Below are 14,580 nucleotides of genomic sequence, written 5' to 3' on the forward strand. Positions count from 1 at the left end.
TACTCTGTGCAGAGCACCGTACCGAGCGGTCGGAACGCACGGTTCGGCAACGTGGGGCTCACGGTCTTGGCCCCCGTTCCCCGGACGAGGTAACTGAGGCCCAGAGAAGTGAAGTGACTTGCCCGAGGTCACGGAGCGGACAAGCGGCGGAGCCGGGATCGGAACCCGGGTCCTCTGGACGCCCGGGCCCGGGCTCCATCCGATAGGCCGTGCTGACTTTCGTATTTACCGAGCGTTGACGGCGCCTGTCGACCGTGCTAGGGTACTCTCCCGACCTCTTGGCACAGTGCTCTGCGGGCGGTAAGCGCTCAACGCGACTCAGTGAAAAGAAAAAATCAAGCCGCGCCTCCCTCCCTCGCTCACGACTTGTTCATTCCAGGCTGAACAAATACCACGGAAAAACAATAGATCCAGTAAAAGGAAGCAGCACCCCCCCGCCCCGCCCCGCCCCCGCGGCTACGTCGACGCCTCCCCTTCCTTACTGGAATCCGGGGCGTCGTCCTCCAGCTCCTCGTCGAAGATCTCCCGGCCGTCCTCCACGTAGCCGATCCCATCTGGACGGGCAGGAGCAAGCGATGACGAGAACGACAGAACGCAACGTGTCACCGGGCGGCAGGCGCCTCACCGGGCCCCGGGGAAGACACGCGGCAACTCGAGGCGGCCCCGGGCTCCGTCCCCCGTCGGGCCCTCGGTCGAAGCGGGGGGACGGACGGATGACGGAACCCCGCTTTAGAGACGGGGGGGGGGGACCGAGGCCGCGGAGAAGCGGGGCGGCTCGGCCCAGGTCGCCCGGCCGATGGGTGGCCGAGCCAGGGTCCTCCCGCCCTCCGGGCCCGCGCTGGATCCCCTACGGCACCGCCCCGACCCCAGGGTCCCGACCCGGGGCCGGATGGGCGGGCGAACCCCCGGGGCGCCCCGGCCCCGCTCCCCCCGGCCCCGGGCTCACCGTCGTCCACGATCCAGTCGTCGTCCTGGCGGGCCTGGACCATCCGGGAGTACTGGTCCTCGTCCACCTCGTCGTAGACGCTCGTCAACTCCTCCACCTGCCAAAACCGCGAGGCGGCGACCTCAGCCCCGGGCGGGACGCGCCCCGCCGGCCGAGAGAGGGGACCCGGGGAGCCGAGGGGCGACGGGGACCGGCCCACGTCCCACGCGGGGCGCACGGTCTTCATCCCCCATTTGACAGGCGAGGCAACCGAGGCCCAGAGAAGTCGGGCGACCGGCCCGAGGTCACGCGGCAGACGAGGGGCGGAGTTGAGATTAGAACCCGGGTCCCCCCCCGACTCCCAGGCCCGGGCGGCTCCTCTGGGTTGCCGTTCTAAAGCCGAGGGCAGGGCGCTCTCCGCGGAGGCCCTCTTCCCCCGCTTCCGAGTCTGGGAAATAGGGAGTCGGAAAAAGAGAGACGGCATTCCCCTGAACCAGCCGTCGACGAGCGGCAGGTAAGCGAGCGGGGCAGTCGGGGGGATTCCCGCCTCACCTCGTATTTCAACTTCTCCCCAGCCTTGGCCTTCTTCAGTCTCTCCAGGGCTTCCCGGCGCCCTCTCGCCGACCTCTTCTCCCGCCGGGAACGCGAAGCCGCGAAACCCCCGGCGTCGGGACCGGCTGAGGAGAGACGGAACCCGCCGGCCGAGGTGAGCGGGCCGAAGCCGGTCGGGCGTCCCGGCCGGGAGGCGCGTCGCGGCGGAGCTGCCCGAGCCCCCGACGCGGGCTCTCCTCCCAACGGTCCGGTCGCCAGACGGCGAGGGACGCCACGCCGGGGGCCGGGCCGCCCCTCCGACTCGCCGAAAATCATATCCGGGAACCGTCAGAAACCAGGATACGGGGTGGGGTTTGGGGGCAGAGACAGAGACGCACGGCGAGACGCACGGAGAGACGCAGAGAGGGCAACAGAGACGCTCAGAGAGACATGCAGAGACGGGGAGAGATGCACACACAGGAAGACGGAGAGGAGGACGGGAAGCGAGAGACAGAGAGGGAAAGACAGAGAGGGAGAGACGCCGAGAGAGGCACAGAGAGAGAGAGAGGGAGACGAGACAGGGTGACAACGGAGGGAGAGAGACTCAAAGAGAGACCCAGAGACGGACAGAGACCCGGAGACAGAGACACCAAGGGAGAGCGCGCCCTCGAGCCGAACCCCTGCCCGACGGCCACCTCCGGAGCGGCTCGGCTCTCCGCCGCGCCGCTCCTCCTCCTCCTCCTCCTCCAATCGACCCCGGCAAGGGGCGGCGAGTCGACGAGAAAGGAAAGCGACCGTGCCCGTGAGCCCGGGCCGGGGACAGGCTCTAGCACACGGGCACCCCCGGGGGGTGGGGAGCGGCGGGGGGACCCCCGAGGTACCGGAGGGATTGAGGTCTCCGGATCCCGCACGGATCGGGACCAGCCGCCGACCCCTCGCCCGCATCCCGCCTCTGGCCCGCAACGCCCTCCCTCCTCACATCCGCCCGATAATAATAACAGTGTTGGTATTTGTTAAGCGCTCACTACGTGCCGAGCACCGTTCTGAGCGCTGGGGTGGACACGGGGGAATCGGGTCGTCCCACGTGGGGCTCGCCGTCTTCATCCCCATTTTACAGACGAGGGAACCGAGGCACCGAGAAGTGAAGTGACTCGCCCACAGTCCCGCAGCCGACGAGCGGCAGAGCCGGGATTCGAACTCACGAGCCCCGACTCCGAAGCCCGTGCTCTTTCCGCTGCGCCACGCTGCTTCTCGGATAATGACCCTCCCCGCTCCTCAAAGCCTTAGCGGAGGCCCGTCTCCTCCGAGAAGCCTTCCCTGACCGAGCCCTCCTCTCCCTTCTCCCACTCCCTTCTGCGGCGCCCCGGCTCGCTCCTTGGTCCGTCCTCCCTCCCGGCCCTACGACGCCTACGTCCCTCTCTGCGTATAGGGACGTATCTCTGGAATTTATTTATAGTTCATGTCTGTCCCCGCCAGCCCCCCAGACCGCGAGCTCGCTAGGGGCGGGGAACGTGTCCATCTGTCGCCACACTGGACTCTCCCAAGCTTCTAGTACAGGGCCTTGCACACGGCAAAGCGCTCAATAAAGAGGACGGAACCAACGGACGAGCTCCTGCCGTCCCGGTCCCGGAGCCCGAGGGAGACGTGAGGGGTGCTGACGGCAGAAAGGAATCGACCCCGACGAGCGGATCTTCTCTCACGTGGCCTGTCCGGGCCGCCCTTTCTGCCTATCGCCGGGTGACGATCCTCAACACGATGCTCACTGAGGTACATCTACGGCATCCAGGTCGAAGACCCACCCCCACACGCATCCATTCATTCCATCGCGTTTATCGAGCGCTTAAGGTGTGCAGGGCACTGAACCGGGCGCTTGGGAAAGCACGAGACCCTTCGGAGGCAGGGAGGACGGGCACGCTATCCCCCATCTGACGGACGGGGCAGCGTCGGCGTAGCGGACGGGGCCCGGGGGTCGCAAGGACCTGGGCCCCGATCCCGGCCTCGCCACGCGTCCGCGGTGTGGCGGAGGGCGAGTCGTTTCACCTCTCGGGGCCTCGGTCCCCTCGCCCGTGGAATGGGGATGAAGAGTGTGAGCCCCGTGAGGGAAGGGGGCCGTGTCACACACCGTGCCCCACGGTACCGCACTCACACCGAGAGGCAGCGGGCCTCAGCGGAAAGAGCCCGGGCTTGGGAGTCACGGGCCGTGGGTTCTAAACCCGGCTCCGCCAACTTGTCGGCTGTGTGACTCTGGGCGAGTCACTTCAATTCTCTGGGCCTCGGTTCCCTCGTCTGTAAAATGGGGACGAAGAGGGTGAGCCCCACGCGGGACCACCCCGGTGCTCAGAACGGCGCCCGGCACCTAGAAGGCGCTTCGTAAATACCATCACCATTAGACCGTGAGCCCGTCGATGGGCAGGGACTGCATCTGTTGCCGATCTGTCCGTTCCAAACGCTCGGTACAGTGCACTGCGCACAGGAAGCGCTCCATAAATACTGTTGAACGAATGATCATTCTTACGCCAGGGGAGGCAAGCGGAGAACCTGGACTCCAAGAACCCGAGTCTCCAAGCCCGAGCCCGGTGCTGTCTCCACGGGGCGACGCTACGGGGGCGGGGCGATTTTAGGTTCATTAGCCACGACCCCACGCGCGCCTCCCAAGAGGCGCCTGCTCCCGTCGGCCACCGCCACCCGCCGCTGACGGCGGTTCTGCCGCCTAGCGGACCCCCCCCCCCCCCCACGCTGCCCGCCGAGTCCAGAACGGCCCAGTTGCCGGCTGGCCAACGTCCGCCGCCGACCCTCTCGCCGCCGACCCCCCGCCTGCCTCGCCTCCCCCTCCTCAAATCCGACAAGACGGTTCCTCCCTCCCCCTTCGGGGCCTCGCTGAAGGCCCGTCTCCTCCGAGAGGCCTTCCCTGACTCAACCCCCCTTTCCTCTTCTCCCACTCCCTTCCGCGTCGCCCTGACGGGCTCCCTCTGATCCTGCCCCGTCCCAGCCTCACACCGCTGACGTCCACATCTGTCATTTCTACTCGTGTCTCCCACCCCTTCTGGACCGTGAGCGGGCTACGGGCAGGGTGTATCCGTGCGGGGCTCCGCCCCGGTCCCCCGAGCGCTCGGTACGGTGATCCGCGCGACGCAAGCGCTCGATAAGACCAACGCGCGAATCCCCTTCCGTTGTCAGAGTCCCGGCAAGGCGCCGCGAGGAGGAGCCGTGTCGCGTAGCTGCCGCGGCGAGAGAGGCTCTCCGCCCCTCACGGCCCTCTCCCCCCGGACCCGAAATAACGGGCCGCGATCTGGGAGATCGAAGGGCAACACCGGCGAGAGGCTGGCGCGCCGCGACGACCGTCTGGCAGGGCGGAGACCGTCGCTCCGGGAATCTCCGGCGGGGCCCTCCCCGGCCGGAGACCGCAAACGGGAAGCGCGTCTACCGTCGTTCCGGCGGACGACCCCCGACTCCGCTCCCCGAGAAGGATTCCCGTCCCGGGGCCTCCGAGGTGACGTGATCACCGCCTGGGCCTTAAGAGGAGCCTCCGGATTGCCCGCTATCATCTCGGAAGCCATCTCTCCACGCTCGCTGACCAAGTTCCACTTGTCACGTGGGAAGCAGCACTCGGTGGCAGATCGGCGCTTGGCCGACGGGAGGTCAGGATAGCGCTTCGCGCAACCCCACGATAAAGAACCTCCTCCGTTTCAACCTCAAGGCTCCGTCTCCTCATTTCAAGCGCTATGAAAACCTGAGACGGGGGATGATCGCCGACTGGAATCAAAGGCTCACCCCTCAGCACTCTCTACGTCGCCGGGAACGATATAACCTTTCACGGACGCCGAGTGAATTTTTAAAATACATACAACAGCACATACAATATATACGTCCCTTAACTTCTCTGCGCCTCGGTTACCTCGGACAACCACGTGGTCACTACCCCGGCGCTCAGAACGCTGCTTGGCACACAGTGAGCGCGTAACGAAGACCATCGTTGTTATTATAACGATTATATTATTATATTATATATATTATAATAGAATCCCTTGATTCTATTTATCGCCATCGTCCTTGTCCGTCCGTCTCCCCCGATCAGACCGTAAGCCCGTCAAAGGGCGGGGGCCGTCCCTATCTGTTACCGATTTGTCCATTCCAAGCGCTTAGTACAGCGCTCTGCACACAGTAAGCGCTCCATGAATACTACCGAATGAATGAATTATGTTTACACACACCGAGAGCCGAGAAAATAACAGCAAATAAGAGGGAGGTCTTCCGATATTTTTCAGTTAAAAAGCCACAGGGGAGGTTGCATCTCGGTTCTACTTGCTAGATTCACTTTCGAAGCCAGATACCCAGGTAGGGCCACCTTGTCAATCAGTCGGTCCTATTTACTGAGCACTTATTGGGTGCAGAGCACTGTAGTAAGCGCTTGGGACGGCACAATGCATTAGCAGACTCTGACTACGGGAAACACAGAAACCATCAAGGGGAGAAATCTGTCCGGCCGCCACACGTAAAGACGTCCGAGACGGCAAAGTACCTCAGTCATTTAAAGAACGCTCAAAAGTGCTCGGAGCACACGGTTTTCAGATTCGAACCTCAAGTGCAAACCGACGGCCCCCCTTCCCCGACCCGCTTGAGGAAGGAGGAGGAAACGACCCCACGTATTTTCCTTTCATCGGGGTCTTTCCGGACCGGAACGCCGTCACCTCTGAAGCTTGGGCCGCGACTGGAATGTCGTCATCTTCGACGTTCCGGGCCGTAACCGCCGGGAAAACTACCTAACGCCTGTATTTCCAAACCCCGTGACGGGAGAAACACATTAAAACTCTCATCCAAGGCGAGATCCCGAGCACTGGCAACTGCGGTCCAACGCTGCTGATGAGCGGCCTCATCGATGGATCCGAAAGACGGAAAGTAGAGGCGAGAGCCAGCGTAGGCGGGGGCAGAGAGCGTGGGATTGGGAGTCAGAGGGGGTCTGTGTAAGCAGCGTGGCTGAGTGGAAAGATCCCGGGCTTGGGAGTCAGAGGACGTGGGTTCTAATCCTGCCTCCGGCCCTCGTCTGCTGTGCGACTTTGGCCGGGTCACTTCACTTGGCTCCCTCATCTATAAGATGGAGATTAAATCGGTGACTCCGACGTGGGACAACCCGAATACCTTGTATCCACCCCAGCGCTGAGAACGGTGCTCGGCACGGAGTGAGCGCTTAAAAATATCATTATTCTTATTATTATTATTATTGGTCCCAGCAGCCCTCTGACCTGCTGTGGGACTCGGGCTAAGTCCCTTAATAATAACGTTGGTATTTGTTAAGCACTTACTACGCGCAGAGCACCGTTCTAAGCGCTGGGGGAGAAACGGGGCCTTCGCGTCGTCCCACCTGAGGCTCGCGGTTGATCCCCATTTTCCAGGTGAGGTCACTGAGGCACAGAGAAGTGAAGTGACTCGCCCACAGTCACGCAGCTGACCAGTGGCAGAGCCGGGATTCGAACCATGACCTTAACCTCTCTGGGCCTCAGTTCCCTCATCCGTAAAACGGCGACGGGCTCCTCGCTCTCGCCGGACAGTGAGTCCGGGGAAGGGGCGGGGACCGCGACCCGCCTGCTCATCCTCAATCTACCGCGGCGTTCAGAGGGCTGCTCGGCACTCGGGAAATACCCGGCGCTTAGAACAGTGCTTGGCACACAGTAAGCACTTATCAGATGCCATCATTATTATCATTATTATCCCAAGAGGCTAAGAGAATGAGGATGGTGGAAGTAAAGAGCTGTGACAGGTGGATGCGTGCGGAAACCATCGATGGTATTTACTGAGCGCTGTGCGCCCGACACTGTACTGAGTGCTTAGGAGAGGACAGTACAACAGAAGAAACATGAATAACAACAATAATTACTGCGCCTGTCCCAGGCGGGGCTCACAGTCTTCGGCCCCATTTTCCAGAGGAGGCAACTGAGGCCCAGAGAAGACGAGCGACTTGGCCCAAGGGCACGCGGCCGGCAAGTGGCAGAGCGGGGATCGGAACCCGGGTCCTTCCGACTCCCAGGCCCCGGCCCCGGCCACTGAGCCGCGCTGCTTCTCGGGCTTCGGGAGGGGGACAAGTGGCCATCGGGAAAGGGCCAAAGATCCCCCCGGTTCCGGGGGGGGGGGGGGAGGGGGGGATGCTCGGCCCCGCGCCCCGACGTGGCGGAGATCATCATCATCATAATAATGGCGTCTGTTAAGCGCTTACCATGTGCCAGACGCTGTACCGAGCGCTGGGGTCGATACAAGCAAATTCGATCGGACCCAGTCCCTGACACTCATTCATTCAACTGGATTTATTGAGCGCTTACTAATAATAACGTCGGCACTCGTTACGCGCTATGTGCAGAGCACTGCTCTAAGCGCTGGGGGAGAGACAGGGTCCTCAGGCTGTCCCCCGTGAGGCTCACGGTCTTCATCCCCATTTTACAGATGAGGTCACTGAGGCACAGAGAAGTGAAGCGACTGGCCCGAGGTCACACAGCTGACGAGGGGGGGGGCGGGATTCGAACCCACGACCTCCGACCCCCAAGCCCGGGCTCTTTCCACTGAGCCACGCTGCTTCTCTACGTGCAGAGCACTGTACTAAGCGCTTGGAAGGTACGATTCGGCAGCAGGTAGAGACCATCCCGGCCCAACGACGGGCTCGCGGACTTATACGGGGGAGACGGACGGCAAAGCAGGACAGAACAAAGCGAAACGTCATCATCATCATCAAGTAGCAGCGTGGCTCAGTGGAAAGGGCCCTGGCTTTGGGGTCGGAGGTCATGGGTTCGAATCCCGGCTCGGCCACTTGTCCGCTGTGTGACTCTGGGCGAGTCACTTCACTTCTCTGGGCCTCAGTTCCCTCATCTGTAAAATGGGGGCGAAGACTGTGAGCCCCACGTGGGACATCCTGATTCCCTGTGTCTCCCCAAGCGCTTCGAACAGTGCTCGGCACATAGCAGGCGCTTAACAAATACCAACATTATTACATAGGATCAAGGAGACGTACATCTCATTAACAAAATAAATAGGGTGATCAGAGAAGCAGCGTGGCTCGGTGGAAAGAGTCCAGGCTCGGGAGTCGGAGGTCATGGGTTCGAATCCCGGCTCTGCCACCCGTCAGCCGTGTGACTGTGGGCGAGTCGCTTCCCTTCTCTGTGCCTCAGTGACCTCATCTGGAAAATGGGGATGAACTGTGAGCCTCCCGTTGGACGACCCGATGACCCTCTATCTCCCCCGGCGCTTAGAGCGGTGCTCTGCACACAGTAAGCGCTTAACAAAAACCGACATTACTATAAATCGTATATACAAATGAGCACAGCGCTGAGGGGGGAAGAGCAGAGGGAAAGGTGGGGCTCCGTCCGGGAAGGCCTCCCGGAGGAGGCGAGCTCTCAGTAGGGCCTGGAAGAGGGGAAGAGAGTTGAGTCTTCATCCCCGTTGGACAGGTGAGGGGACCGAGGCCCAGGGCGGTGACTTGTCCGAGGTCTCACGGCGGCAGGGTAGCAGAGGCGGGATTAAAATCTAGGGCCTTCTGACTCCCAGGCCCGGGCTCTACCCACTAGACCACACTGCTCCCGAGCAGGGCGGAAAATGGTGCTCCTCCGAGGCGGGTGCGGGCAGCGGAGGACCTTGGCCGGCTATTTACTGAGCGCTTACGGTACGCGGAGCGCAGTGTCTGCTCGGCTGCCCTCCGGCCCGGCCCTTAGACTATGGGCTGGCTGTGGCCAGAGAATTCATTCATCAATAGTATTTATTGAGCGCTTACTATGGGCAGAGCGCTGTACTAAGCGCTTGGAAGGAACAAGTCGGCCCTGTTCAGAGAAGCGGCCGGGGGTGGTGGATGGCGCACAGGCCTGGGAGCCAGAAGGTCACGGGTTCGAATCCGCGCTCCGTCACTCCTCGGGCAGGTCACTTCACCTCTCCGCGCCTCGGTGCCCTCGTCTGGAAAACGGGGACGGAGACTGCGAGCCCCTCACGGGACAACCCGATCGTCTTGTATCCACCCCAGCGCTTAGAACGGTGCTTCGCACATAGTAGGCGCTTAACAAACGTCATCATCGTAGTAGTGAACGCTTAAATATCAACATTATCACCCCAGCGCTTAGAACAATGCTTGGCACATAGTAAAGCTTAAATACCTTCATTATGAGTCACAGTAAGCACGTAACAAATACCATCATTAGTAAGCGCTTACCAAATACCATTATTATTAGTAGTAGTAATAAGCGCTTAATGAATACCATCATCATCGGTGTCAGTAATAAGCGCTAACAAATACCATTATTATTACTAGTACTAAGCACTTGCCGAAAACCACCATTAGTAGAAAGCACTTACCAAACACCATCATCATTAGTAACCGTAATAAGCGCTTAACAGATATCATTATTATTACTAGTAGTAAGCACTTAAATACTATCATTATTAGTAGCCAGCGCTTACCAAATACCATCATTAGTAGTAGAAGTAACAAGTGCTTACCAAATACCATCGTTGTTAGTAACAGTAATAAGCCCTTAACAAAAATCATCGTTAGTGGTAGTAAGCACTTAAATACTATCGTTATTAGTAGTAAGCGCTTACCAAACACCATCATTAGTAGTAGCAGCAGCAGCAGTAACAAGCGCTTACCAAATATCAGTATTATTATTAGTAGTAGTAAGCACTTAAATACTATCGTTAATAGTAGCCAGCGCTTACCAAATACCATCATTAGTAGTAGTAGTCACAAGTGTTCACCAAATACCATCATTATTAGTAACAGTAATAAGCCCTTAACAAAAATCATTAGTAGTAGTAGTAAGCACTTAAATAGTAGCGTTATTAGTAGTAAGCGCTTACCAAATACCATCATTAATAGTAGTAGCAGCAGTAACAAGCGCTTACCAAATATCAATATTAGTAGTAGTAGTAAGCACTTAAATACTATCATTATTAGTAGTAAGCACTTACCAAATGCCATCATTATTAGTAGTAAGCGCTTACCAAATACCATCATTATTAGTAGTACGCACTTAACAAATACCATCAGTAGTAGTAGTAAGCGCTTACCAAATACCATCATTATTAGTAAGCACTTACCAAATACCATCATTATTAACAGTAAGCACTTACCAAATACCATCGGTAGTAGTAGTAAGCACTTACTAAATACCATCATTATTAGTAAGCACTTACCAAATACCATCATTATTAATAGTAAGCACTTACCAAATACCATCGGTAGTAGTAGTAAGCGCTTACCAAATACCATCATTATTAGTAAGCACTTACCAAATACCATCATTATTAGTAGTGAGCACTTAACAAATACCATCGTTAGTAGTAGTTAGCACTTACCAAAATCCATCATTATTAGTAGTAAGCGCTTACCAAACTCCATCACTTTACTAGTAGTAAGCACTTAACAAAAACCATCATTATTAGCAACAGTAATAAGCGCTGAACAAACACCAACATTCTTATTATTACCCCAGCGCTTAGAACACTGCTTGGCACATACCAAGTGCTTACCCAAAGCCATCATTTATTAGTAGTAATAAGCGCTTACCAAATACCATCATTATTAGTGCCGGTAATAAGCGCTTAAATATCATTATTACTAGTAGTAAGCACTTACATCCCATCGTTAGTAGTAAGCCCTTCCTCAATACCATCATTCATTATTATTATTACTAGTAGGAAGCACTTAAATCCTATCATTAGTAGTAAGCGCTTCTCCAATACCATCATTCATCATTATTACTGCTACTAGGAGTGAGCACTTAGATCCCATCATTAGTAGTAAGCGCTTCCCCAATACCAACGCTTAGCAGTAGTAGTAGTGAGCACTTAACAAATCCCATCATCATTAGTAGTAAGCGCTTCCCTAATACCATCATTTAGCATTATTACTAGTAGTAAGCACTTACATCCCATCATTATTAGTAGTAAGTGCTTCCCCAATACCATCACTTAGTAGTAGTAGTAGTAAGCACTTAACAAATCCCATCATTATTAGCAGTAAGCGCTTCCCTAATACCTTCATTTATCATTATTGTTACTAGGAGTGAGCACTTACATCCCATCATTATTAGTAATAAGCGCTTCCTCAATACCACTTATTAGTAGCAGTAAGCACTTAACAAATCCCATCATTATTAGCAGTAAGCGCTTCCCTAATACCATCATTTAGCATTATTACTAGTAGTAAGCACTTACATCCCATCATTATTAGTAGTAAGTGCTTCCCCAATAGCATCACTTAGTAGTAGTAGTAGTAAGCACTTAACAAATCCCATCATTATTAGTAGTAAGCGCTTCCCTAATACCTTCATTTATCATTATTGTTACTAGGAGTGAGCACTTACATCCCATCATTATTAGTAGTAAGCGCTTCCTCAATACCATCACTTATTAGTAGCAGTAAGCACTTAACAAATCCCATCATTATTAGCAGTAAGCGCTTCCCTAATACCATCATTTAGCATTATTATTATTACTAGTAGTAAGCACTTGAGAAGCAGCGTGGCTCAGTGGAAAGAGCACGGGCTTTGGAGTCGGGGCTCATGAGTTCGAATCCCAGCTCTGCCACTTGTCGGCTGTGTGACTGTGGGCGAGTCACTTCACTTCTCTGTGCCTCGGTTCCCTCATCTGTAAAATGGGGATTAAGACTGTGAGCCCCACGTGGGACGACCCGATTCCCCTATGTCTACCCCAGCGCTTAGAACGGTGCTCGGCACATAGTAAGCGCTTAACAAATACCAACCTTATTATTATTATTCACTTACATCCCATCATTATTAGTAGTAAGCGCTTCCCCGATACCATCACTTAGTATTATTACTAGTAGTAAGCACTTAAATCCCCTCATTATTAGTAGTAAGCGCTTCCCCAATACCATCACTTATTATTACTATTATTATTATTCCTAGTAGTGAGCACTTAACAAACCCCATCATTATCAGTAGTGCGCGCTGGCCCAATACCATCACTTATCATTATTATTCCTAGTAATAGTACTTAACAAATCCCATCATTATTAGTAGTAAGAGCTTCCCCAATACCATCACTTATTATTATTATTATTACTAGTAGTATGCACAAATTCCATCATTATTAGTAGTAAGCGCTTCCCCAATACCATCATTTATCATTATTATTCCTAGTAGTGAGCACTTAAATCCCATCATTATTAGTAGTAAGCGCTTCCCCAATACCAATCATTATTATTATTATTATTCCTAGTAGTAAGCACTTAACAAATCCCATCATTATCAGTAGTAAGCGCGTGCCCAATACCATCACTTATTATTATTATTATTATTTCTAGTAATAAGTACTTAACAAATCCCATCATTATTAGTAGTAAGAGCTTCCCCAATACCATCACTTATTATTATTATTATTCCTAGTAGTAAGCACTTACATCCCATCATTATTAGTAGTAAGCCCTTCCCCAATACCATCATTTATCATTATTATTCCTAGTAGTGAGCACTTAACAAATCCCATCATTATTAGTAGTAAGAGCTTCCCCAATACCATCACTTATTATTATTATTATTCCTAGTAGTAAGCACTTACATCCCATCATTATTAGTAGTAAGCCCTTCCCCAATACCATCATTTATCATTATTATTCCTAGTAGTGAGCACTTAACAAATCCCATCATTATTAGTAAGAGCTTCCCCAATACCATCAATTTTTATTATTATTATTATTATTCCTAGTAGTAAGCACTTAACAAATCCCATCATCATCAGTCGTAAGCGCTTGCCCAATACCGTCACTTATTATCATTATTATTCCTAGTAATAAGTACTTAACAAATCCCATTAGTAGTAAGTGCTTCCCCAATACCATCACTTTATTATTATTATTATTATTATCATTATTCTTCCTAGTAGTAAGCACTTACATGCCATTATGAGCAGTAAGCGCTTCCCCGATACCATCCTTTATCATGAGGTATCGGAATAATTAGTGAGCCGGCAGCCGGCAAGACCCTGTAGTGAGCGCTTAACAGATACCACCATCATGATGACGACGGCTGGTCCTGCGGGTGCGGGGATTCGAACCCACGACCTGCCCCCCACCCCCACTTAGGCCGGGCAGGCCGCTCGCCGGCGGGCGCTGGGGACGGTCCCCGCCGCGTCGTAGACGCCTAAGGGACGAAGGGGCGGAGGGGGAGGGTGTGGGGGGGGGGGTCTCACCGGGGAGGGAGAGCGGGTCGCGGGGTTGGCGCGGGGCCGCCATGGCCGCCGTCTCCTCCTCCTCCTCCTCCTCGTCGTCGTCGTCGTCCCGAGCGATTCCGCGCCAAAGGCGCCTCAAACTGGCGCGAGGGCGGCGGCGCGCGCCCGCCCCCCGCCCCGCCGGCCAATGGGAGGCCGCGCCCAAGCCCCCTTCCGGCCCCCTCCGCCCGCACGCGCCCCCGCGGGAGGGGTCTGCGCACGCGCGCGGCGGGCGGCGCCGGGCCCGCGCGCGCGCGATTGAGGGGGCGGGGCCCGGAGGACTGACTGACAGGCGGAGGGAGGACCGCCCCGCCCCCCTCCCCCCCGCCCCCCCCCCGCCTCGCTGGGCCTGACCACCCGTCATTCAAACCTTCATTCAGCCATGCGTTCATTCCTTCACTCAACCATCCAACCATTCACTCAGTCACTCGATCCTTCATTCAACCATTCATTCATTCATTCATTCGACCATTCACTCAGTCATCCGATCCTTCATTCAACCATTCGTTCATTCATTCATTCAACCATTCACTCAATCATCCGATCCTTCATTCAACCATTCATTCATTCATTCCACCATTCACTCAGTCATTCGATCCTTCATTCAACCGTTCATTCCACCATTCACTCAGTCATTCGCTCCTTCATTCAACCATTCAACCATTCATTCATTCAACCATTCACTCAATCATTCGATCCTTCATTCAACCATTTATTCATTCATTCAACCATTCACTCAGTCACCCGATCCTTCATTCAACCATTCAATCATTCATTCATTCAACCATTCACTCACTGATTCGATCCTTCATTCAACCATTCGTTCATTCATTCCACCATTCACTCAGTCATTCGATCCTTCATTCAACCGTTCATTCGACCATTCACTCAGTCATCCGATCCTTCATTCAACCATTCAATCATTC

The 14,580-nt window shown here is 54.9% G+C and overlaps 1 protein-coding gene across 1 annotated transcript in view; it reads right to left on the reverse strand.

Moving 5' to 3' along the window:
* Positions 1–13,776, reverse strand: part of POLA1 (DNA polymerase alpha 1, catalytic subunit) — a 179,539-nt gene extending 165,763 nt beyond the window's left edge. The window contains exons 1-4 of the mRNA XM_029079578.1: positions 13,637–13,776; positions 1,478–1,602; positions 947–1,043; positions 483–554 (exon numbers count right to left, since the gene is read on the reverse strand). Of these exons, the coding sequence (XP_028935411.1) occupies positions 483–554; positions 947–1,043; positions 1,478–1,602; positions 13,637–13,679 (337 nt within the window). The 5' untranslated portion in view covers positions 13,680–13,776. The remainder of the gene's footprint in view (positions 1–482; positions 555–946; positions 1,044–1,477; positions 1,603–13,636) is intronic.
* Positions 13,777–14,580: the final 804 nt, after the last annotated feature.

This window comes from Ornithorhynchus anatinus, chromosome 15, assembly GCF_004115215.2.
Source record: "Ornithorhynchus anatinus isolate Pmale09 chromosome 15, mOrnAna1.pri.v4, whole genome shotgun sequence".
NCBI classification, from domain to species: Eukaryota; Metazoa; Chordata; class Mammalia; order Monotremata; family Ornithorhynchidae; genus Ornithorhynchus; species Ornithorhynchus anatinus.